Source organism: Gopherus evgoodei, chromosome 20 (assembly GCF_007399415.2).
Source record: "Gopherus evgoodei ecotype Sinaloan lineage chromosome 20, rGopEvg1_v1.p, whole genome shotgun sequence".
Taxonomy (NCBI): Eukaryota; Metazoa; Chordata; order Testudines; family Testudinidae; genus Gopherus; species Gopherus evgoodei.
In genome coordinates, this window is record NC_044341.1 from 10140631 (window position 1) to 10158793 (window position 18163).

The following is an 18163-nucleotide window of genomic DNA, read 5'->3' on the forward strand; positions in this document are numbered from 1 at the left end:
CCAGGCCCCGGGGAGCCCAGCCCAGCGGAGCCCTCCCCGCCTCGCCAGCCAGGCCGGGGGGGAATGAGCCCCCGCTGCCCTGAAGAGCCCGCCGCCGCCTGAGCGGGGAGCAGCAGAGCAGCGAGGCCTCCCGCCGGCCGGCCAGGCAGGGGAGCAGCTCGGGGGCAGGGGTCCGGGGGGGTGGCTAGGTGGGGAGGGGGGGATCATGGCTGCTCAGGTCGCCCCCGCCGCCGCCGCCGCCGCCGCCAGCAGCCTGGGCGCCCCGGCTCCAGCCGAGCTGAAGAAAGCGGAGGCGCAGCAGCGGGATTGTCCCCCCGAGGAGGCGGGGGGCGAGGCGGTGGCGGAGCGCGGCAGCGAGAAGCAGGCGGAGAGCGAGGGCCCCCCAGGGAAGGAGCTGCAGGACGGGGCCGAGAGCAACGGAGGGGACGCCGGGGCCGAGCCCGACCTGAAGAGCTCGAACGGGAACGCGGGCCCCAGGCCCGCCGCTGCCGCCGCCACCCTGAACAATAACCTCCCGGAGCCGCCCGGTGGCGGCGGCAGCAGCGACGGGGTGGGGGCGCCGCAGCAGCAGCAGCCGCCGCCGCCGCAGCAGCAGCCTCCCCCTTCCCACCCGGCCGCCTTGCCCCCGCCTGCCTACGGCTTCGGGCAGCCCTACGGCCGGGGAGCCCAGGCTGCTGCCGTCGCTGCCGCCGCCGCGGCTGCCTTCCACCAACATGGCGGACAACAAAGCACTGGCATGGCAGCGCTGCAGAGCGGGGGCCTGGAGCAGCCCTACCCGGGACCGGCGGGGGCCCCTCCGGGGCCGCCCCCTCCCCAGAACTCGCATGGCGGCGCCGAGCACGGCTTCCCCAACCACCAGTACAACTCTTACTACCCGGCGGCAGCCGGGCGCAGCGCCGGCGCCTACCCGCCTCCCCCCCAGGCCTACGCCCTGAGCTCCCCCCGGGGCAGCACGCAGAGCCCCGCGCAAGCGGCCGCCGGGGCCAAATCCCCCGCCGCCGTCGCCTTCCAGCAGCAGCGCTTCGGGGCCATGGGGCCCTCGGCCGCCGGCGGGGCGGCAGGAGGAGGGGGCGCCACCCCGCAGCCCACCGCTACCCCCACCCTCAACCAGCTGCTTACCTCCCCCAGCTCAGCCCGTGGCTACCAGGGCTACCCCGGGGGCGACTACAACAGCGGGCCCCAGGACGGGGGAGCCGCCGCCAAGGGCCCGGCCGCGGACATGGCCTCCCAGTACGGCGGGGGCAACAGCCAGGCCTGGGCCACGGCCACAGGAGGGGGCCAACAAAGGAGCCACCATGCGCCCATGAGCCCCGGGAGCAGCAGCGCTGGAGGGGGACAGCCGCTCGCTAGGACCCAGCAGGTGAGAGCTTGGCAGGGGGGGTGCGTGTGGGGGCAGGAGCAGGGGCTGGGCGCACGTGGGGTGGCTGAGGGGGCCGGGGACAATGGGGGGGAAGGGAAGAGGGGCACACATAAGGGGCAGGCATGAGAGCATGTGGGGAGATGGAGGGGGGGCGACGAGGTGGGCGAATTTCCTACGGGTTCCCTCCCCCACTTGGACCCACACTGCTGGGGAGCTGCCATTGTCTGTGTCTTTCTCTCTCTAAAATGGCTGCCTCTCTGCCTTCCCTTCCAGCCTTTGTGCGAGGCTTCCAGAGAGGTGCCTTCTCCTTCCCACTTCCCCTGCCTGCCTTGGGGGCTCTGGGGGGGAGATGGAGGGAGCCCCCGGGTGCAGGAAGGGCCTGGCACTGTGGTGCGTGTGTGCATGGGGTGGAGGTGGGTAGCTGAGCCCCACGTTGTTGGGCTAGGGAAGGGGTGCCATCAGTAGAGGTCGTGGGAGCTCTGCAGAGCAGCACTTAGACATTTGCCCCCATTACACTCTTCCTTCCTCCCTCTTCTTGCTGCAGGTGAGGGGCCTTTGCACTTCCTGGGGGTAGGAAGGTGGGAAGTGACCTGTTTTGGGCAGCTGCAGCTTGCCCGGGTTGGCTGTGGCCATTTTCCTGAGCAGTCTCTTGGTTAGCCCAGTGGCCTGGGCCTCTCCCTGGAAGTGCTGGTAAACAGTTCAGTGATTGGAGTAGTAAGTGCAGATTGCTTTGGTTTGGGATTTGAATTATGGAGGTAAAATCCTTCTGTCAAAGCCAGGAGACAGTTGGTCTTAGGTTGACATCCTATCTGTGATCTGATTGGCTCCCCATCTCCTCCTCTTGGCCATTTATAATTGCCTCTGATGTAATGGTACAACAATCCTGATGAGCTCATAAACTTTTACACTCTGCTTTTCTGCCAGCCATAACCCAAACCATCAGTGCCACTGTCTGCCTCTTTATTCCACAGCTGAAATTGGCTGTGACCTTGAGGAAGTTCAGTAGCAATACTGTATCAGCAGGAGCAGAGTTCCAGACAGGCTGCCCTTGTTGTATTGTGCCTGAAACAAAAGAGGAGGCCAATGGCATTTTGTTTGTACCTTGGATTTATTTTGTTTGTTATGTTTTATACAGCCTGGAATAGATTCTGTGTTGTCAGAACAGTAGCGGGGGCTCTCTGTACAATGAGCGTGCTGTTTGTTTTGGTTATGTGACTTTCCCATTGGTATAAAGGATTTCTTTGATGGAATCTAAGGATGCATTTATTCCTGACTAATTATGACCCATTTAAAAATGAAATGGCTTGGCTGGGTTCGTTATCAGATAGTGAATGTGGGGCTTTTATGGGGTATGTTAGAAACCTTTTAAAAAGCATTTGTAGCTGCAGCACTATAAATGGTGAATTACCAATTAACACTTTTTCATATTGAGTTTTCTCTTAAAGTACAGGCCTGGCCTCACTCCTTACCTATGTTTCAAGAGTTTTTTTTTTTTAAATCACTGTATTAATTTTACTTAAGTTCAGAAGGAACAATTTTTTATTATAGTGACATTAAACATCAAATGCCTGGAACCGTTGGGCCTGACTATATTGTAAATTCCTACTTTTTGGAGAGAAGTGGGAGCAAAGTAAAAGAGTTTATAAATGAATATTTTTGTTGTTAATTTGCTGGAAATATAATTAATGCCAGCAATACAAATGTGCTATAGCACTTTCAGATACATGTAAGTCAGACATTTTGGGTATTGGGACAGTGATGCTAACATTCTGTTCATATCTGTTCTTAATCAGAGTTTGCAGATAATCTCTTGCGCTGTGTTTACATGTCTTAGATCTGAATGTGTAATGGCCTTGTGCAGGACTGACAGACTTCTCTGCCCATATCCTGCCTGTTCTCATTGCTAGCCCTGGGTCAGAGACATTCGATACTCTGGAGTGTGACATGCAGCTCCAGAGTCTTCCCTTCTTGCTCAATCGTTCTCTTCTGTGGCTCTGAAAACTTAGTGTAAGTTTTGTTCGTTTATAACTGATCGTGATGTCCGCTTCAGCTTAACTGTGTGTTCTCTGTTAGATTGAAATAGCGTGTGTTCTAGGAGAGTGGCTCATATCACTTCTGTGGTCACCACATTGTCCATATGCAACTTTGTAGTAACTATTCTGGATAAACATTTGAGTTCCTGGGCAATACACCCCTATGTATTTGCAAGAAAGTTGCATAACTGTGTCATGTAAACTGGTGCCCTACTGAAGTAATTTTTTTTTTTACAAAACACAAAATTCAACCTGGATTTGATGGGCAGTAAACCACAGCCCAAGATTAAACTGTTTGTTTGCACTGGAGTAAAAATCTGTTTTTTATAGACCTATTTGGATTAGGAATAGCATGGTTGTGATTCTGTGATAGAAACTTTCAAAAACTTAGTTTAAAAAACAACCCACTCCTCGTCCCCCCCCCCCCAGCCCTTATGTCCCCTGGAGGGTGAAAGTCTGGTCTGGTTATAATTAATACTCCAGGCATTCAGTTTAATACAGGGATTCTCAAACAGGGGTCACCGCTTGTATAGGGAAAGCCCCTGGCGGGCCGGGCCAGTGTTTACCTGCCCCGTCCGCAGGTCCGGCTGACTGCAGCTCCCACTGGCCGTGGATCGCTGCTTTGGGCCAGTGGGAGCTGCTGGAAGGGGCTTCCAGCAGCTCCCATTGGCCTGAAGCAGCGATCCACGGCCAGTGGGAGCAGCAAGCGGGCAGGTAAACACACTGGCCCGGCCCGCCAGGGGCTTTCCCTACCTAAGTGGTGACCCCTGTTTGAGAAATCCTGGTTTAATATGTGTGAGCCTTCTAGTCCCATCAACTCTAATTATTAGTGAGTGTATGTTTGGTGTTTTGGGAGTGACAGTGACTTTTAGACAGCGCAAATGGCACATAGAACTTTTTAAAAGAGGCCAAGGATTATCAGACATAAACGCACACAGTCTCTTTTCACGTTGTGAAAAACCTGTTGCCTGGCATTGTGGAACAGGTTTCCACATGTCTTCTCTGTTGCCCACAAGAAGTAAGTTTAATAATAATACCCCCAAACTATGTTATAACCTCCTCACAGTGTATCCTGTTTTGTTTCTTAGATCGGATTAAACTAAATGCTTTCAATCTCATTATTGTCTTGAACGGTGGTGAGCCAATTGGTGCTTATCAAGTAACTTTTTACCTGAGAAATTTCAGTGGGATGAGATTGGAGAGGGGGCGGGGAGAGAGAACAGTGTGCCTCCTCCCTCCCCACCTCTACTTCCAGATTAAGGGAAGGGAGTTTGGGTGAATGTGTATAGTTGTCTCCCTTCATATAGTCATCCAGAACGGAAAAATGTTTAGATTTCTTGGTGGTGTGTGGGAGGCACACAATAAGGAGGAAAGAGCATAAATGTCATTCTCTAAGATCAGGATGACCTATGAATGACGTGGAGGTACAGACCCTTTTACCCATCTCTTGCTTTAGGAGTTTCTTCACTTTTTTAATGTAAAACCTTGATTTGAAAGACCCTTTCCTATAACAGATTAAGAGTAGCTGCTCACTTGTGCACAGTTTTGACAGCAACATGTAATTCCTCTCAACACTAAAAACTTTTGCAGATAGGTCACTTATAAGAATGCACAGCTGATCCAGGGCGGAGTTTTGAATGCCAGGACATTCTGTATCTGTATGGATGGGGCAGATGGGGACTCTTGTTCATTCTTATGACCATTTTAGTCTGGAAATGTGGAGTTGGATTGAGATTAGAAGACTTGTTTTACAGAGCAAGTGAATCTAGAAGATCCTGGAGGTCTATGGCAATGACTGGCGGGAAATCTGGGCCATCTCACATGCAGGACTTCTAGAACTCTTAGTAAAATGAAAAGATAAACACTAACCTTTTTTTTTCTGTAGTGTATGGCTGGTTTTGGTAATGGATGAGGACTTTGGGTGGGGTGGAGGAGTGGAATGATTCTCAAGAAAACTGCCTGCAAGAAGAAACTCCTCTGATGAGTAGATAGGTGGGTATTTGTTTTGGTACAGCACTAACTACAGTAAAAGGCATCTCCTGTAATGGGAGATGTCTTTGGACTGTATTAAATCTTCACATGTTGACTAACCTCCTTATAGGTGTATTGGCATCCAGAGACATTTATTACATGTTCAGGGAACTTGGTTTAAAAACAATTACATGCTAATAAATAAATAAAAAAAAAAATCTCAGGGCCGAGTTCTTAACTTTAAATCTTAACGTTAGTAGCAACTGAAGCATGAACATGTTGTTAAAAACATGGTTTTCAAGCTCAGTTGGCAGCACAGAGCCATTTAGTGCCAGTGAGCTGTGATATCTTGGAATCTGAAACTGAGCCCTGGCTCCTGTTCACTTTTTATCTTAGGGTTTTTCCTTGCTTAGTATTGCACTGTTGGCAGGTCTTGTATTGCCCGTAAGGTCTAGTAAACATTAGTTCTCTACAACAAAAGAGAGGTGGCATTCTTTCGTGAAGTGAGCCTTGGCTGTGAATGACTTTCAGACCTTGTCCCTACTAGAAAAGTACACTGGTTTCATTCAATTGATTTTTAAAATTGACTTAGTTAAATTAGTGTAAGCCCCTAATGTGAAACTTCTTAAAATGGTGCAGGCCCCTAAGGTAGACACTTAACGTTCAACCAGTTTAGCTAGATTAACTTTTAAATGGATTTTAGTTAAACTGGTCTAGTGTGGACAAGGCCTTAGCCTCTCCATTCTGTTTAAATATTTTGTGCAAGTGTTTTTAGGAGGCTGGTGTTTCAGGATATGCTTTGAGAGGCCCCAGTGAACTAATGGCATCTACTAGGGGAGGGATAACTCAGTGGTTTGAGCATTGGCCTGCTAAACCCAGGGTTGTGAGTTCAGTCCTTGACGGGGCCACTTCGGGATCTGGGGCAAAATTAGTACTTGGTCCTGCTAGTGAAGGCAGAGGGCTGGACTTGATGACCTTTCAGGGTCCCTTCCAGTTCTATGAGATAGGTGTATCTCCAAATATTTTAAGCATAATCTGGTGGATAGGACACCCAAATGGGAGTCAGAATTGAGGTCTGGTTTTGTTCCCTGCTCTTTCACTGACTCACGCTGTATAACCTTGGACAATTCGCGTAATCACTCTGTGCCTTCGTTACTTAGCTGATGTGGGTTTAATAATGCTTGCCCACCTTAATAAAATATGCTGAGGTCTACAAGTGAAGGGCATTACATAAGTGCTTATTTATTACTCTGCATGGGGGTAGTGAGATCACCTTTTTGTGTATGGTAACTCCTGTGGTGCTGCTGCTATTGCTAAGGTACTAATAGACTGTGCCCTCTGGAGTTTGGGGTGGGAGTAGAGTGGGGACAGGGGCAGGTGTCACTTTAACTTTTTTTTTTTAAACAAAACCTCCAGCAGAGAGTTTCCTATCACTGTCAGTCTAGTTCCATTGTCATTCCACTTGACTTGTTAAAACACTAGGCCGTAATGCTAGTACGGTGAATGTTTTTTCAATAATACTCTAGAAAACTATGTACCAGATCTCTCTCCCATCATGGTAGGAGGTTGCAGGGATATGAGAAGAATGTTCCTTTTGTTTAATGAGTATTTTCGAATATCGCTGCCTTTTTAAATCATGAAGATACTAAGCTTCCAAGGATACTTTGGGCTGATATAGCAGCTTTCATCTGATCATTAGTAAATATCTACCAACCTTCCATGGGCATTAACATGCATGCCTTGCAACAAACAACCCAGCTGCTTTTCCTAAAAACAAATGAAAAAACACAGGCCTCCATGCTGTCTTGGTGTTACAACACCTACTGCTTCTCCACCAGTGTCCTTGCTATTGTGCTTAAAGGGTCACCAACTTGGAAATTCCCTTTCTGCCTGAAAAATCTGTACCTGCTGATCTTACAGGTAATATCTACAACCCACTATAATTGGAACATTACAGGAGAAAAGGTACTCTTTCCTCCCTGGTTTGTTTACTTGGTATATTTGATGGCGCTTGTATATGGGCAGTTTATTGGTGTGCTCACTTGCATTTGCTGTCTCATGCACTGCTCTGGGGAGAAGTTCGCCTGCATGACAGTAGTCACAGTAGTAAAGCTAAAACAGAAGGGGCAGGCATGTGCAAAGTGAAGGAGGAGAAGAGGGGTGAGCCTGACAGTGTTTTGATATTGCTGCTAGACCCACCTACAGCCCCTCCTGCAAAGACCCTTATAAACATCAGCAGGGGAGTACAATAGCTTCTTCTCTCCCCCCCTCCCCATTTTTTCTTTTTTTTTTAAACCAGGAACTTAAGAATCAGTGCATGCTCTCTAAAAGGTGCTATGTCAAACTTTAATTTTTTTGAAATTTAGTCAATTAAAAAAAAAAAGTTAATTGTAAACTTCTTGGGGCAGCCCCTTATGTATAAAGGGGAAATGCACATGAACTGGGGAAAATGTACCAGTCATTTGCTAGCCAAAGTCTTAAACCTACCAGCTAGAGGTGAAAGATGGGAGGGTGGAAGTTATTGTTCCCTGTTGCTATTTGGGAAGGTGAGTGGAACTGACACAGGTCTTGTCAGTTTTTCTACTGTCCACCTGCCTGGATGACAATAGAGAAATTGACTGTCCTTTTTAGTTTCGTGCCCTTATTGACTTGGGCAAACTGAGCAGCTGCAAAGAGATTGGAGCTGTTTTCTGCAGGCTCAGGAAGACTTCCACACGTGAACTGAATGTAATCTTTAAAGTATTATGGGTATAAACTTAAACTTATTTTTAAAAGCTGAAATTCTGTTGAAGTTGGTAGTCTGGGGCAGTCCACTACTTCCTAGGGAAAGCTTGCCACTGGAGCACACATCTTTCCGTTCCAGTCTTGCACTCCGGTGGTGGTAATCATTTTACAAAAAGGGGAAGCTGTGGCACAGAGGTTAAGTGACTTCCCAAGGTGATGCAGCAAGTCTGTAACAGAGCTGAGAATAGAAGCTAGGTCTTTTGACTCCCAGACCTATACCTTAATCACAAGGCCTTTGGTCCATTTAATATAGGATTATTTTTTTTAATATAATACATTTTTAAAAAAACACCCACAGCTTTTTATGATGCTCTGTGACTAAAGAAACACAGTGCCCAAACCAGCTGTAGGTGGTTTGCAGAATGACAGAGTAGCTTTGGTAAGGGCTGGAACAGGAACAGTCGCTTCTTTCAGGGTTGATCTCCTGTGCATACTTTCCTTGTTCCTGTAGTGATCTAACCATGTGGTGTAAATATGCAATAAGGAATCGGAGAGGAGTTCATATTTCTTCCTCTTCTCTATACACCTGCATCCTAGTTCCTGTCATAGCTCAGCAGTGAGGAAGAGACATTTGCAAGTTTGGCATTGAGTGTGTGTCCCCCTTTCTGGAGTGTCTCTGTGCATTGTATAAACACTTGCTGAGCTGTCAATATGTACATGTGAACTTTCTGTAGTGAAATGTATAAGATGCTGTGTAATGGTAGGTAAACAATAATAAAAGCTATGTCATAGTTCTTGTACAAATAATTCCTTGTTTTAGGTACTCCAGAGTAAAATGATATTTCAGATGGAAGCTGGGGTTCCAGTGCCATCTCCTTTATGGAGGCTGGGGGGGAGGTGAATAACAAGGTGGTTTGTACCCTTTCTTTCCCCCCCACCCCCTCATTCCTGGTGGGAGGGTGGCTTTTTTTGTTAAACTGTCATAAGAAACCTGTGTGTAGAAGTAAAACATAGTGGTTATGATGGAGTAACAGGGTTTTTCCAGTTTCATGTGCAGTAACCAATATGTTGATCTTCCCATAACATAACTATTGTGATTGGAATATTCTCAAAGACCAGAAATGAAGTTGCCAGTCAGGGTCTCCAAAAGTTGCCAACTATAAAACTATTGACAACTCTGACTGTTCTGAGCTGGTACTAACTGTGAGTTTGTCTATACCTTCTACGTCTAGACTGTTTCCCGTTAAGCATAAATACTCCACCTCCCCAAGAGGCAGTAACTTTTGTTGATGGAATAAACCCTCCCATCAACATAGCGCTGTCTACACTGGCAGTTAGGTTGGTGTAACTGCATTGCTCAGGGGCATGGAAAATCCACATCCCTAAGAGACCTGGTTATACCAACATAAGTTTGTAGTGTTAGACCAAGCCTCTGAATTGCAAGTTAGTACTAAGGCAGTATATCATGCAGATCTTAAAATGTTCCCTGTTGGCTTTCCTAACACTTTCATTATAAAATAATCTTGTGACTTCATAGCAGGCTGTTGGAATTTGACAAGAGACCTGGGGCCAGAGAAATGCCTTTTCTTTGTTCTGTGAAATTTCATATGGGTTTGTCTGAGGGAAAACCTGAAAATCTCCACTTCCCATATGGTGTCAGCACAACTTCAGTAGTCTGCCAAAAGAATTGCACACAAATTTCTAAAAAGATAGAGCCGTGTCCACAGCTCTTATCCCTCCTTCACATATGCAGTGGGAGAGCCGGGAGGAGAGGGGAACTCCCTGAGCTCATAGTAGGCCATTTTTTTTCCTCTCGCCCTCCTCCCCACGGAGGAGGAGAATTGGGATCACCTAACTCCTAACCGTCAACTCATTCCTCTGGGCCTCGGTGCTGAGTGTCCACGACTCCTGTTGACTTAAGTTGCAGTTAAGTGCTTAAAACTTCTGCATGTTAGGCCCTGGGTGTCTGATATTGGGCCTCATTTCTGGGGGTCCCATACAGCTAATGCCCCCTGGCAACATTTTGGTTTAGTGACTTATTTGGCATCTCATAGGAAAAATGTTGCAAAGGCAAATACAGAAGAGAATTCCTCTGGGGTGTGGCATTCCACCTGTCTTAACCATAAGACCATACCTTTTTCTTCTTGTAGTCTTCTGCCTCATTTGTTATACACCTTCTGTCTCTTGCAACAAATAAGGTAGGGTGCCTACACGCAGCCTCGTCTATATCACAATCTTGACTCATCGCAGGCACGGAATGAGGCAAGAGTCCTGCGGGAAGAAATAAGAATAGGTACACATGTGGGGGCAAAACTTAGCTTGCATGTGCAGCCTAACTTGAGTGCATAACTTTCACATAGGTTTTTAATGTGTTAAATACATTGTGGAGAGTTTAGGATCACCTCAACAGTACTTGAGTGGGTAGATAGCAATGGAGCTGAAATTCAGTCCCTGGGACAGTTCTCTGTCCTGCCCTGGAACAATGGTCCTAGGTGCAGGTTTGAGTTCCAGCTTCTAGAGCCAATGGGAGAATTCAGTAGCATCCCCTCTGTTTTGAAAGGGAGTTCTATCTAATCCTTCCTGCTTAGGTGTGGTCTAAACTGTTGTATGTACTGATACAATGTTTAGGTTAGGGGTATTATTTTTATACAGATTTAATTAGTGGTACAAGCCTGGTGTATATATGTATACAGTCAATTCATCTGTCCACGTTAAGGGGTTGCACTGCTTTAACTTTGATCGGCTTCTAGATAGGTTTTTGTACTGCTATAACTATCCATATGTAGACAAGCCCTTAGAGAGATTCAGGGCCCCATGAGGTAGGATGAGATAATTGGTAAGGGTGGTAAGAAAATCTTGAATTTGAGGTTGGGGAAAAGTTGGCTGAAAAGTTGTGACCATGCTTTTGTTAAAGTTGTGGTTTTAGCGCAGTCAGACATCAGCGTGGCAATAAGCTGACGCTGCACGAGAGGTCTAGTCCTAGGCTTCCCCTCAACCGCTTTGCTGATGAGGAATGAAGACTCCTCTGGGTATCCACACAAGGAGCACCAGCTCTGTGTGCATATCCACAGGAAAGCTCTAGCACCTTCTTCCAAGGCGAGTAGCCTGTCTCCCAAAGAAGGGCAGCAGCACAGAAAAGAAGTTGTGTATCCCACTTGGTTCTCAAAGGCAAGCATGACGGAGGGACGGCTGGGCCAAATTTGAGTGTGGTGGTGTGACCCTGTGCACCGAGTCGCAATGCCTCTCACATTTGCAACAACTAAATTGGGGAGTGTGTGTGCGTGCATGCGCACGCACATGCAATTTCTGCAACAAAATCAGGGCCAACAAGTTGTTTGGTTTTTTTGTTTTTTGTTTTTATTTTTTTAACAGCCTGAATTATTGGGTTTCCTACCAGGATGTCGAGGATTCCTTGGGAACATGTTTTTTTGTTGTTGTTGTTGTTGTTATGGGATTGGAGGAATGTTTCTGGCCTCTGTGGTGATGGGAATGTTTAGAACCATCTCTTCAGTTACCATAAAATATAGAAATTGCCTCAGTTTGTACATAGACTAAGGTAGCCTGTTTCTCCTTGTTTGTGGGCTCCAAATTCTGCTGCGGAGCTTGGGGGAGCCAAGTTCATGTGATTATAAGGGAGGATGGAGCTCCCCATCTGGGAGAAAAGAACTGTCTGTCCATATTTCCTTCTGAATATTATTGAAACACTCTCTAAAATCTGACACTGGACTTAAGTTTCTCTCTTCAGGCTAATACTGAGGGCTTGTCTCTGCTTCCCGGGAGATTGATGCTTGGTGTTCGATCCACCGGGGGCTGATTTAGCGGGTCTAGTGAAGACCTGCTAGATCGACCGCTGATCACTTTCCTGTCGACTCCGGTACTCCATTGGAATGAGAAGTATAAGGAAAGTCGACGGGAGAGTTTCTCCTGTCGACCTAGCGTGGTGTAGGCACCGCAATAAGTCAACCTAAGGTATGTTGACTGCAGCTACGTTAGTCACGTCGCTGGAGTTCCGTAACCTAGGTCGACTAAGCCCTGTAGTGTAGACCTGCCCTGAGAATACTAAAATGGAGCAAGGGCTGCTTGCTTCTGTCACATCTAGTGAGAGGAGGAAATGAATCCTGTAGTCTTTCCCAAATGAGGAAGTGACTTCTTGGTATGATGCCCCCTGTAGGTGGTTGCATAGCTCTGTAGCTGGCTTCATAGCTCTCTTTTGGTCCGTTGAGGAGAACCTGCCAGTTAACAAATTGTGAACAGTGTTTTTTTTGTTTTTTTTTTCTCTTAATGCTCACTTGGGGTTGTGCTGAAGGAACTTGACTATTCTTGTTGTAACATCTGAACTTGTTCCAGGATCCCAGGACTGAACAGGCCTATGCTGCATACGCAGTGTTCTCTTCTTGCGTGGGATCCTTCCTGCTCTCAGGTTTCATGTCTTGCTCTCCATGACTATCAAGCAGTGGATTTAAAGTCCAACAACTATAGGACTATGCACCCTGTGCAGATTTAGAAGGAGTATCTGGTATTTATTAACTTGGTGTAAATAATTAAACTCTAATAGCGAGCTAGCTAGGTCTTCCTCAAAAGTGCTAGCCATGGAATAGTTTGAAGACCACTTCCCTTCTTCAGAAGAAACATTTAAATGGCTGAATTGCTGAAAGTAGTTGATTTTTGTATTTATTTATTTATTTAACTTGTAACATTTTTGATTACTTGGGTACTGTTATCAAACATGCGTAAAGCCCTGCATTTGAGGCTGGTATGTTAGCTAGGCCTGCACATCTGTAGATGCCCAAGGACGTGCAGAAATGGCCTTTTTATAGTGCTTTAACTGTGCTTGACTGCACATGTGACAGACTATACACTCTGGATTGGTGGCTTTATATATATGTAAATTTTTTTTTTTGTCTATTCAACTGTTGTTCCATATAGGATTGGTGATTCTTGTACCCATTCATAACGCTTGGAAAAAGGCCCAGGCCTATTAATTATGCATGTGTAATAGATACGGCCAGCTATTGTAACTTGTGACTGTATGGGATGGCAACCTATCTTGGGTACTTGTATGTCGTTGTCCCCCCGTTCTCCCTTACGGTAGTATCTGAACACTACACAATCTGTCGCATATTTATCCTCCTTACTCCTGTGAGGTACGGAAATCCTATGGCCCCCACTTTACAGATAGGGAACTGAAGCACAGAGAGTGTAAGGGACGTGATTAGGATCGCACAGAAAGTCTGTGGCAGAGCAGGGATTTGAGGCCAGATCTCCCAAATCCATGCTAGTGCCCTAACCAGTAGCCATCTGTCCTCTCTAAGAATGGGATTACGCCTTGCTAGTATGCCAGTCTGGATTTTAGGAAGTTACCGTTTTATGGAACATGCTAGTTTTTTTCTCTTCATGCTCCTATTCTAATTGTGTTTGGCACTTCTGATGGAAGGCCTTAATTTTCCTGGAATAGGATGTGTTTGCAATACATAAAAACATTAAACATCTCCAGCTGATGGCTGCAACATGCTAAACCTGAGTGTATTGTTGGTGCATGTTGCTGAGCAGTAGCAATGTAATAAGAATAATCATTTATTTAAAAGGCACTCCTGCAATTAATGCGCTGGAGGAAGGAAAAACTAGTAAAACACTTGACCTAAGATGGTCTTCCAGTAGTCAGGGATAAGCGAATGGAAATGGTTGCAGTAGATCCATTCTGGATTACTCACTTGTCTGTACTCTAAAGATATTCCCAAAATATCTCTGCAAACCCTGCCTCTTAGTTCTTGTGATGTGTTGGAGATGAAGAAACTTGTGCTTTCCACTCAGAGGTGACTTGACTGCTCCTCGCTAAAGGAAAAACTTCTGCTGAAAAACTGTATGCACATTTAGTGTGGCAGTTCTTAAAATCAAGGGAAGTAATATTACTGCCTTATGAAATATACTAGAGCAGATGGGTGCTTCTATTCAGCCCTCCAGCTACCCACATCAGCCCTTAACACTCATCTTCTCCCAATTCCCTGACTCTGAAGTAGAGCACAAAACGTTGTCCTAATGCAACTTTCAGGGAAGGAAAGGGGAAGAAAACTTGATTCTAGTAAGACCCATCAGATAGGGTACCAGGAAATCTGATACACAAAATGTTACCTTCGTGGCTTATTGATGGAGGGGACTGGGGTAGCATCTTCTAAAGTGCAGTGTGGTTTTCAGCTGTAGTATTCTGAATGGTGCACAAATATCAGTGTTAGCTTTGAATCTGCTGATTATGCTGCACTTAGCACTTCACTGTTGAGTTACTACTTCTGAAAAGGTGTAATAATCATGTCTGTCTTTCCTTTTTCATTTGTTGCCTTATGGTTTCTTGTTATACCTGTTCCTGAAACCAGTGAAGAGTTTGCCGCGTTGGCTGTTCCTCCTCTCCCCCTGGCATTGGCACAGTAATTAATTTTGGCATCTGCTCGCCAGCAGCCAGCTCACGCTTGCTCTCCTTTTTAACTTGTTAAACAACTTGCAGGTTGATTGCTAACTTTGCTTTAAAAGCAGTTCATTTAATGCCTGGGCTGATGTGAAGATAGAAGCTCACAGACAAAAGGGAAGACTAAAGGAGGCTCATCACAATTTAGGTTTCAGGATTGCTGTAACCTGGCATTTAAAGCTTATGAAAAGTACATATCTAGTTTGTATTTAGGACCTACCCTAGGATCTCTCTCTCTCTAGGATTGGGATTCACATAGGGCTTGCCAAGAGTAACATTGGAATCAGTATGGTGTTGGCTTTAAGGCTGTACTGGAGTGTCCTTGCAACTCTCTGACAGCAAAGGCTTGGGTGCAGCTCTTGTCCACACAGTGTCTTTCCTTCCCCAGCCGCCTCTTTTCTCGCTAGTGTAGACGTGAGCGTAGCTTTTGGATGCAAACAGGTTACCTGGTTATAAATGCTGGAAAGTAGTTATTTGTTACAAAGACCTCAAACTGCATCACTGGTAAATACAGGTACCTTCCTCTCTTGCCCACAGCAGTTGGTAATTTATTTTTTTTTTTATTCTAAGGAGGTGAAATTAGTGATGTTTCCAACTAGAGTGGCAGAAGGCTTTTGGCGTGGGCTTTCCTGAGTACAAAGCTATTGCTCACCTCTTGATTGTGAGGCTGTTGGTTTTCTCTTCCCTTTTATGTTAAGACAGCAGAATTCACATTGTCCTGAACCTTGTCAGAACCACTTTGTACACTAGCAGGCAGGCGGACTTGAGTTTGTGGCAGGTAATCTCCTTTGGATCTGTCTGCATCACACTGATACTCCATTGCAAACTAGCAGGAGCAGTGTCCGCTGCCTTGACTTTACTTCGTCCACCACTGGATTTTGAGAGTGACCAGCAGAATTTGAATTCAAGGACTTTAGGAATAAATCTAGCACCAGCAGTATGAACGCTTAGGGTTTTTTTGTTTTGTACTGTTCATTGGATTAATTTAAGTCGATGAGGGAGGAAAAACACACAGGTTCAGTTTACTTCCAGGGCCCAGCTTTCATATATTGTGTTAACCTTCTTCCCTGTTTGGTTATGCATAGCTGAAAATGAAACTTATCTGGTATTTACTTGGGTCTTCTGCTGTGGCAAAAGTTCTGCTTCCAAGGCAATTCCAAAATGTGGTCCAGTAGAAACTACCGGTCCCACCCAGCATCCAGCGCTCCATCATTATTAAGTCAGGCAGCTACTCTAGACACAGTGGAGTGCTGGATGCTGGGATGAGGTAGCCTCTAACAGCTGTACTTTGGGAACAGATTAATGCATTGCATTCTTCTCTGTTTTTGCAGTACTTGGCACTTCTGTAAGAATCCCTGGGATCTTGTAACTTATAAATTATAAATTAAACCTCACAACACCCTAGCGGGTCAATATTGTGCCAGCCTTGTAAATTTTAATGACAGTTCACCAACCCAGACACTGTCTATTCATCCACCCTTGATCTTAATTTAAAATAAAGACAAAACACAACAAAAATGTCTCCCCAAACCTAAAGATCTCACTTGTAAATTAAGAAAACATTTACCAGGTGGGTAGAAATTTGCAAGGGTAATACAAGAAGTCTGGAAGAACCAAGAACTGGATCTCCTGACTTAGTTCTCGGCTTTAGCCGTAGACCAGGGGTCCCCAACGCAGTGCCCACGGGCACGGAGGCGTCTAAATGCATCCGCCGCCACAGTCCTTTGTCTGACATCTGCCAGTCGAAAAAGGTTGGGGACCACTGCCACAGACCATTATTTCCTCCCTTGCAAACTGGTTGTGGCCCTCAGTAGCCTAGCAAACTGACAATGAAGCACTCCTGAATAAAGTTGGAGTGTTTTGTTTCATTACTGTGGAGTGGAAGTGGATGAAATTCAGGGGTGGTGTTTTCTTTCATAATCTCCTCTGACCCCCACCACTAGATATTCTTTCTGGTTTGTACATAGATGTGGAACCCACCTGCTTTGCCTTAATAAACACCTTTACCATTAATTTCATTCTCTCCTTGATTTTGGATCTGTCTTATGTGTACCTTGCGTTGCAACCAGGCCTACCGCAGAAAAAGATCTCTACAGAAAGAAAAGGTGACGTATCTGAGAATCTGACAGAAATTGGACCCTGCTATCTTTTCATGTGTAAAGGCTCCTTGAATTAATGAATCAAACTTTGCTTTGGAAAGTGAATCCTGAAGAGTCCTCTGTTGCAGGGACTTCCCTCAAGCCTAATGTTTTAGAGCACAGATTGGATGCCAGCACTGTTTGGTAGCTGAGGATGTCCTGCTGTGTCTGGAGTCTGTATTGCTCATTTGGGATGAAGAGCAGGGTTTCAGGGAGTTATTTGTTATTTCAGGGAATAACTTGTTTCAGGGAGTTATTTTGATGACTTGCTACTGGACGTGATCAACGTGTGCACTTCTACCTCTTTGAGTATGTAAGTGGGTCTGCTACCAAAATGCTATTAAGTAATAATCATGCTGAGGATGCTATCAGCCTCACGTTCATTTCTGTGGAGCGAATAGAGTGTTGGTGAAATGTGGAGCCTGCTTTACCATCTGCAAAGGAAGTTTGTTTATTTTTATTTTTCCTTTTTTTCTTCCCATCTTGGTATTTAGATAGTAACTCCCACTAAATACCAGACTTTCTATTACGTGTTTCTTGGGAGTGTCTCCCACTCAGCTGGAGAAGTTAATGGATGCAGACTTTTTAGTGGATCTGAATAGTGTTGCTTGGCTGAGGTTTCTGAAAAAGTCCACAGGAGGTTTTTGGAGGGCAGCCTGTGTGTAGGGTGACTGTAGTTAGTGGCGGGGGGGGGGGGGGAGAGGAGGAAAGAGGGGGGCTAGCTAGTCATTTTATATGGGTATATGATGGGTTTGACAAGAAATAACTTGCACAAGCCACTCCAGTGCAGACAGATGTTGGCTGAGGTGATTGTATAGTGAAGTGGGAGTTACTATCTAAATACCAATGGTCTGACTGACTTTACACCAAGACTTATAAGGAGAATGTGAAAACGGGTTGATTGGTGGTAGTTGCTGTTCCATAAAGCTTTTTGTTGGGCTCCTGCAATGACTGACATCTACATTTATGTACAGAAGTTGGCATCTACCCATGGCATGTCAACATCATATAACTACTTCTAAATTTCTAGTGTTTTGTACTGTGAACCATCCTATATCCATTTCTAGATAAGAGAGTGGGTGGTGGAAGAAGGAACCTATCTGTTGGTCAGCCAGTTCATGTGATTGGGCATGGTATAGGTCAGACATGCACAACACATGGCCCTTTATCCTGTGTAGCAAGCGTTGTTGAGAGCACTATGACTAGACTTAGTTTCTGATATTTTTTTTCTCCCTAGTCCACAAACCACGGTTCTGTTGGGCAGGATTATCGGATCACCTTCTGAGTGTTTTGAAACGTTTTGGATTTAAATCTATACTGGCACAGTAGCAAAACTTAATGAATGTGCAAAAATAAAAAGAAATGTAGTTACTTTTGTTACCTGGATGGGGGCACCATGGTTTTGCTTGTTCAGCACCTTCAGACAGGGGTATTTGTCTCTGTAACAAAGTGCTCAGTTGGGTTAGAGAGAGAAGCTTTT

At 45.9% G+C, this 18163-nt stretch overlaps 1 protein-coding gene across 1 annotated transcript in view; it reads left to right on the forward strand.

Annotated features, from left to right (window-relative positions):
• Nucleotides 1–204: 204 nt before the first annotated feature.
• Nucleotides 205–18163, forward strand: part of ARID1A (AT-rich interaction domain 1A) — an 81596-nt gene continuing 63637 nt past the window's right edge. The window contains exon 1 of the mRNA XM_030538694.1: nucleotides 205–1360. Coding sequence (XP_030394554.1) covers nucleotides 206–1360 — 1155 coding nt within the window. The 5' untranslated portion in view covers nucleotide 205. The remainder of the gene's footprint in view (nucleotides 1361–18163) is intronic.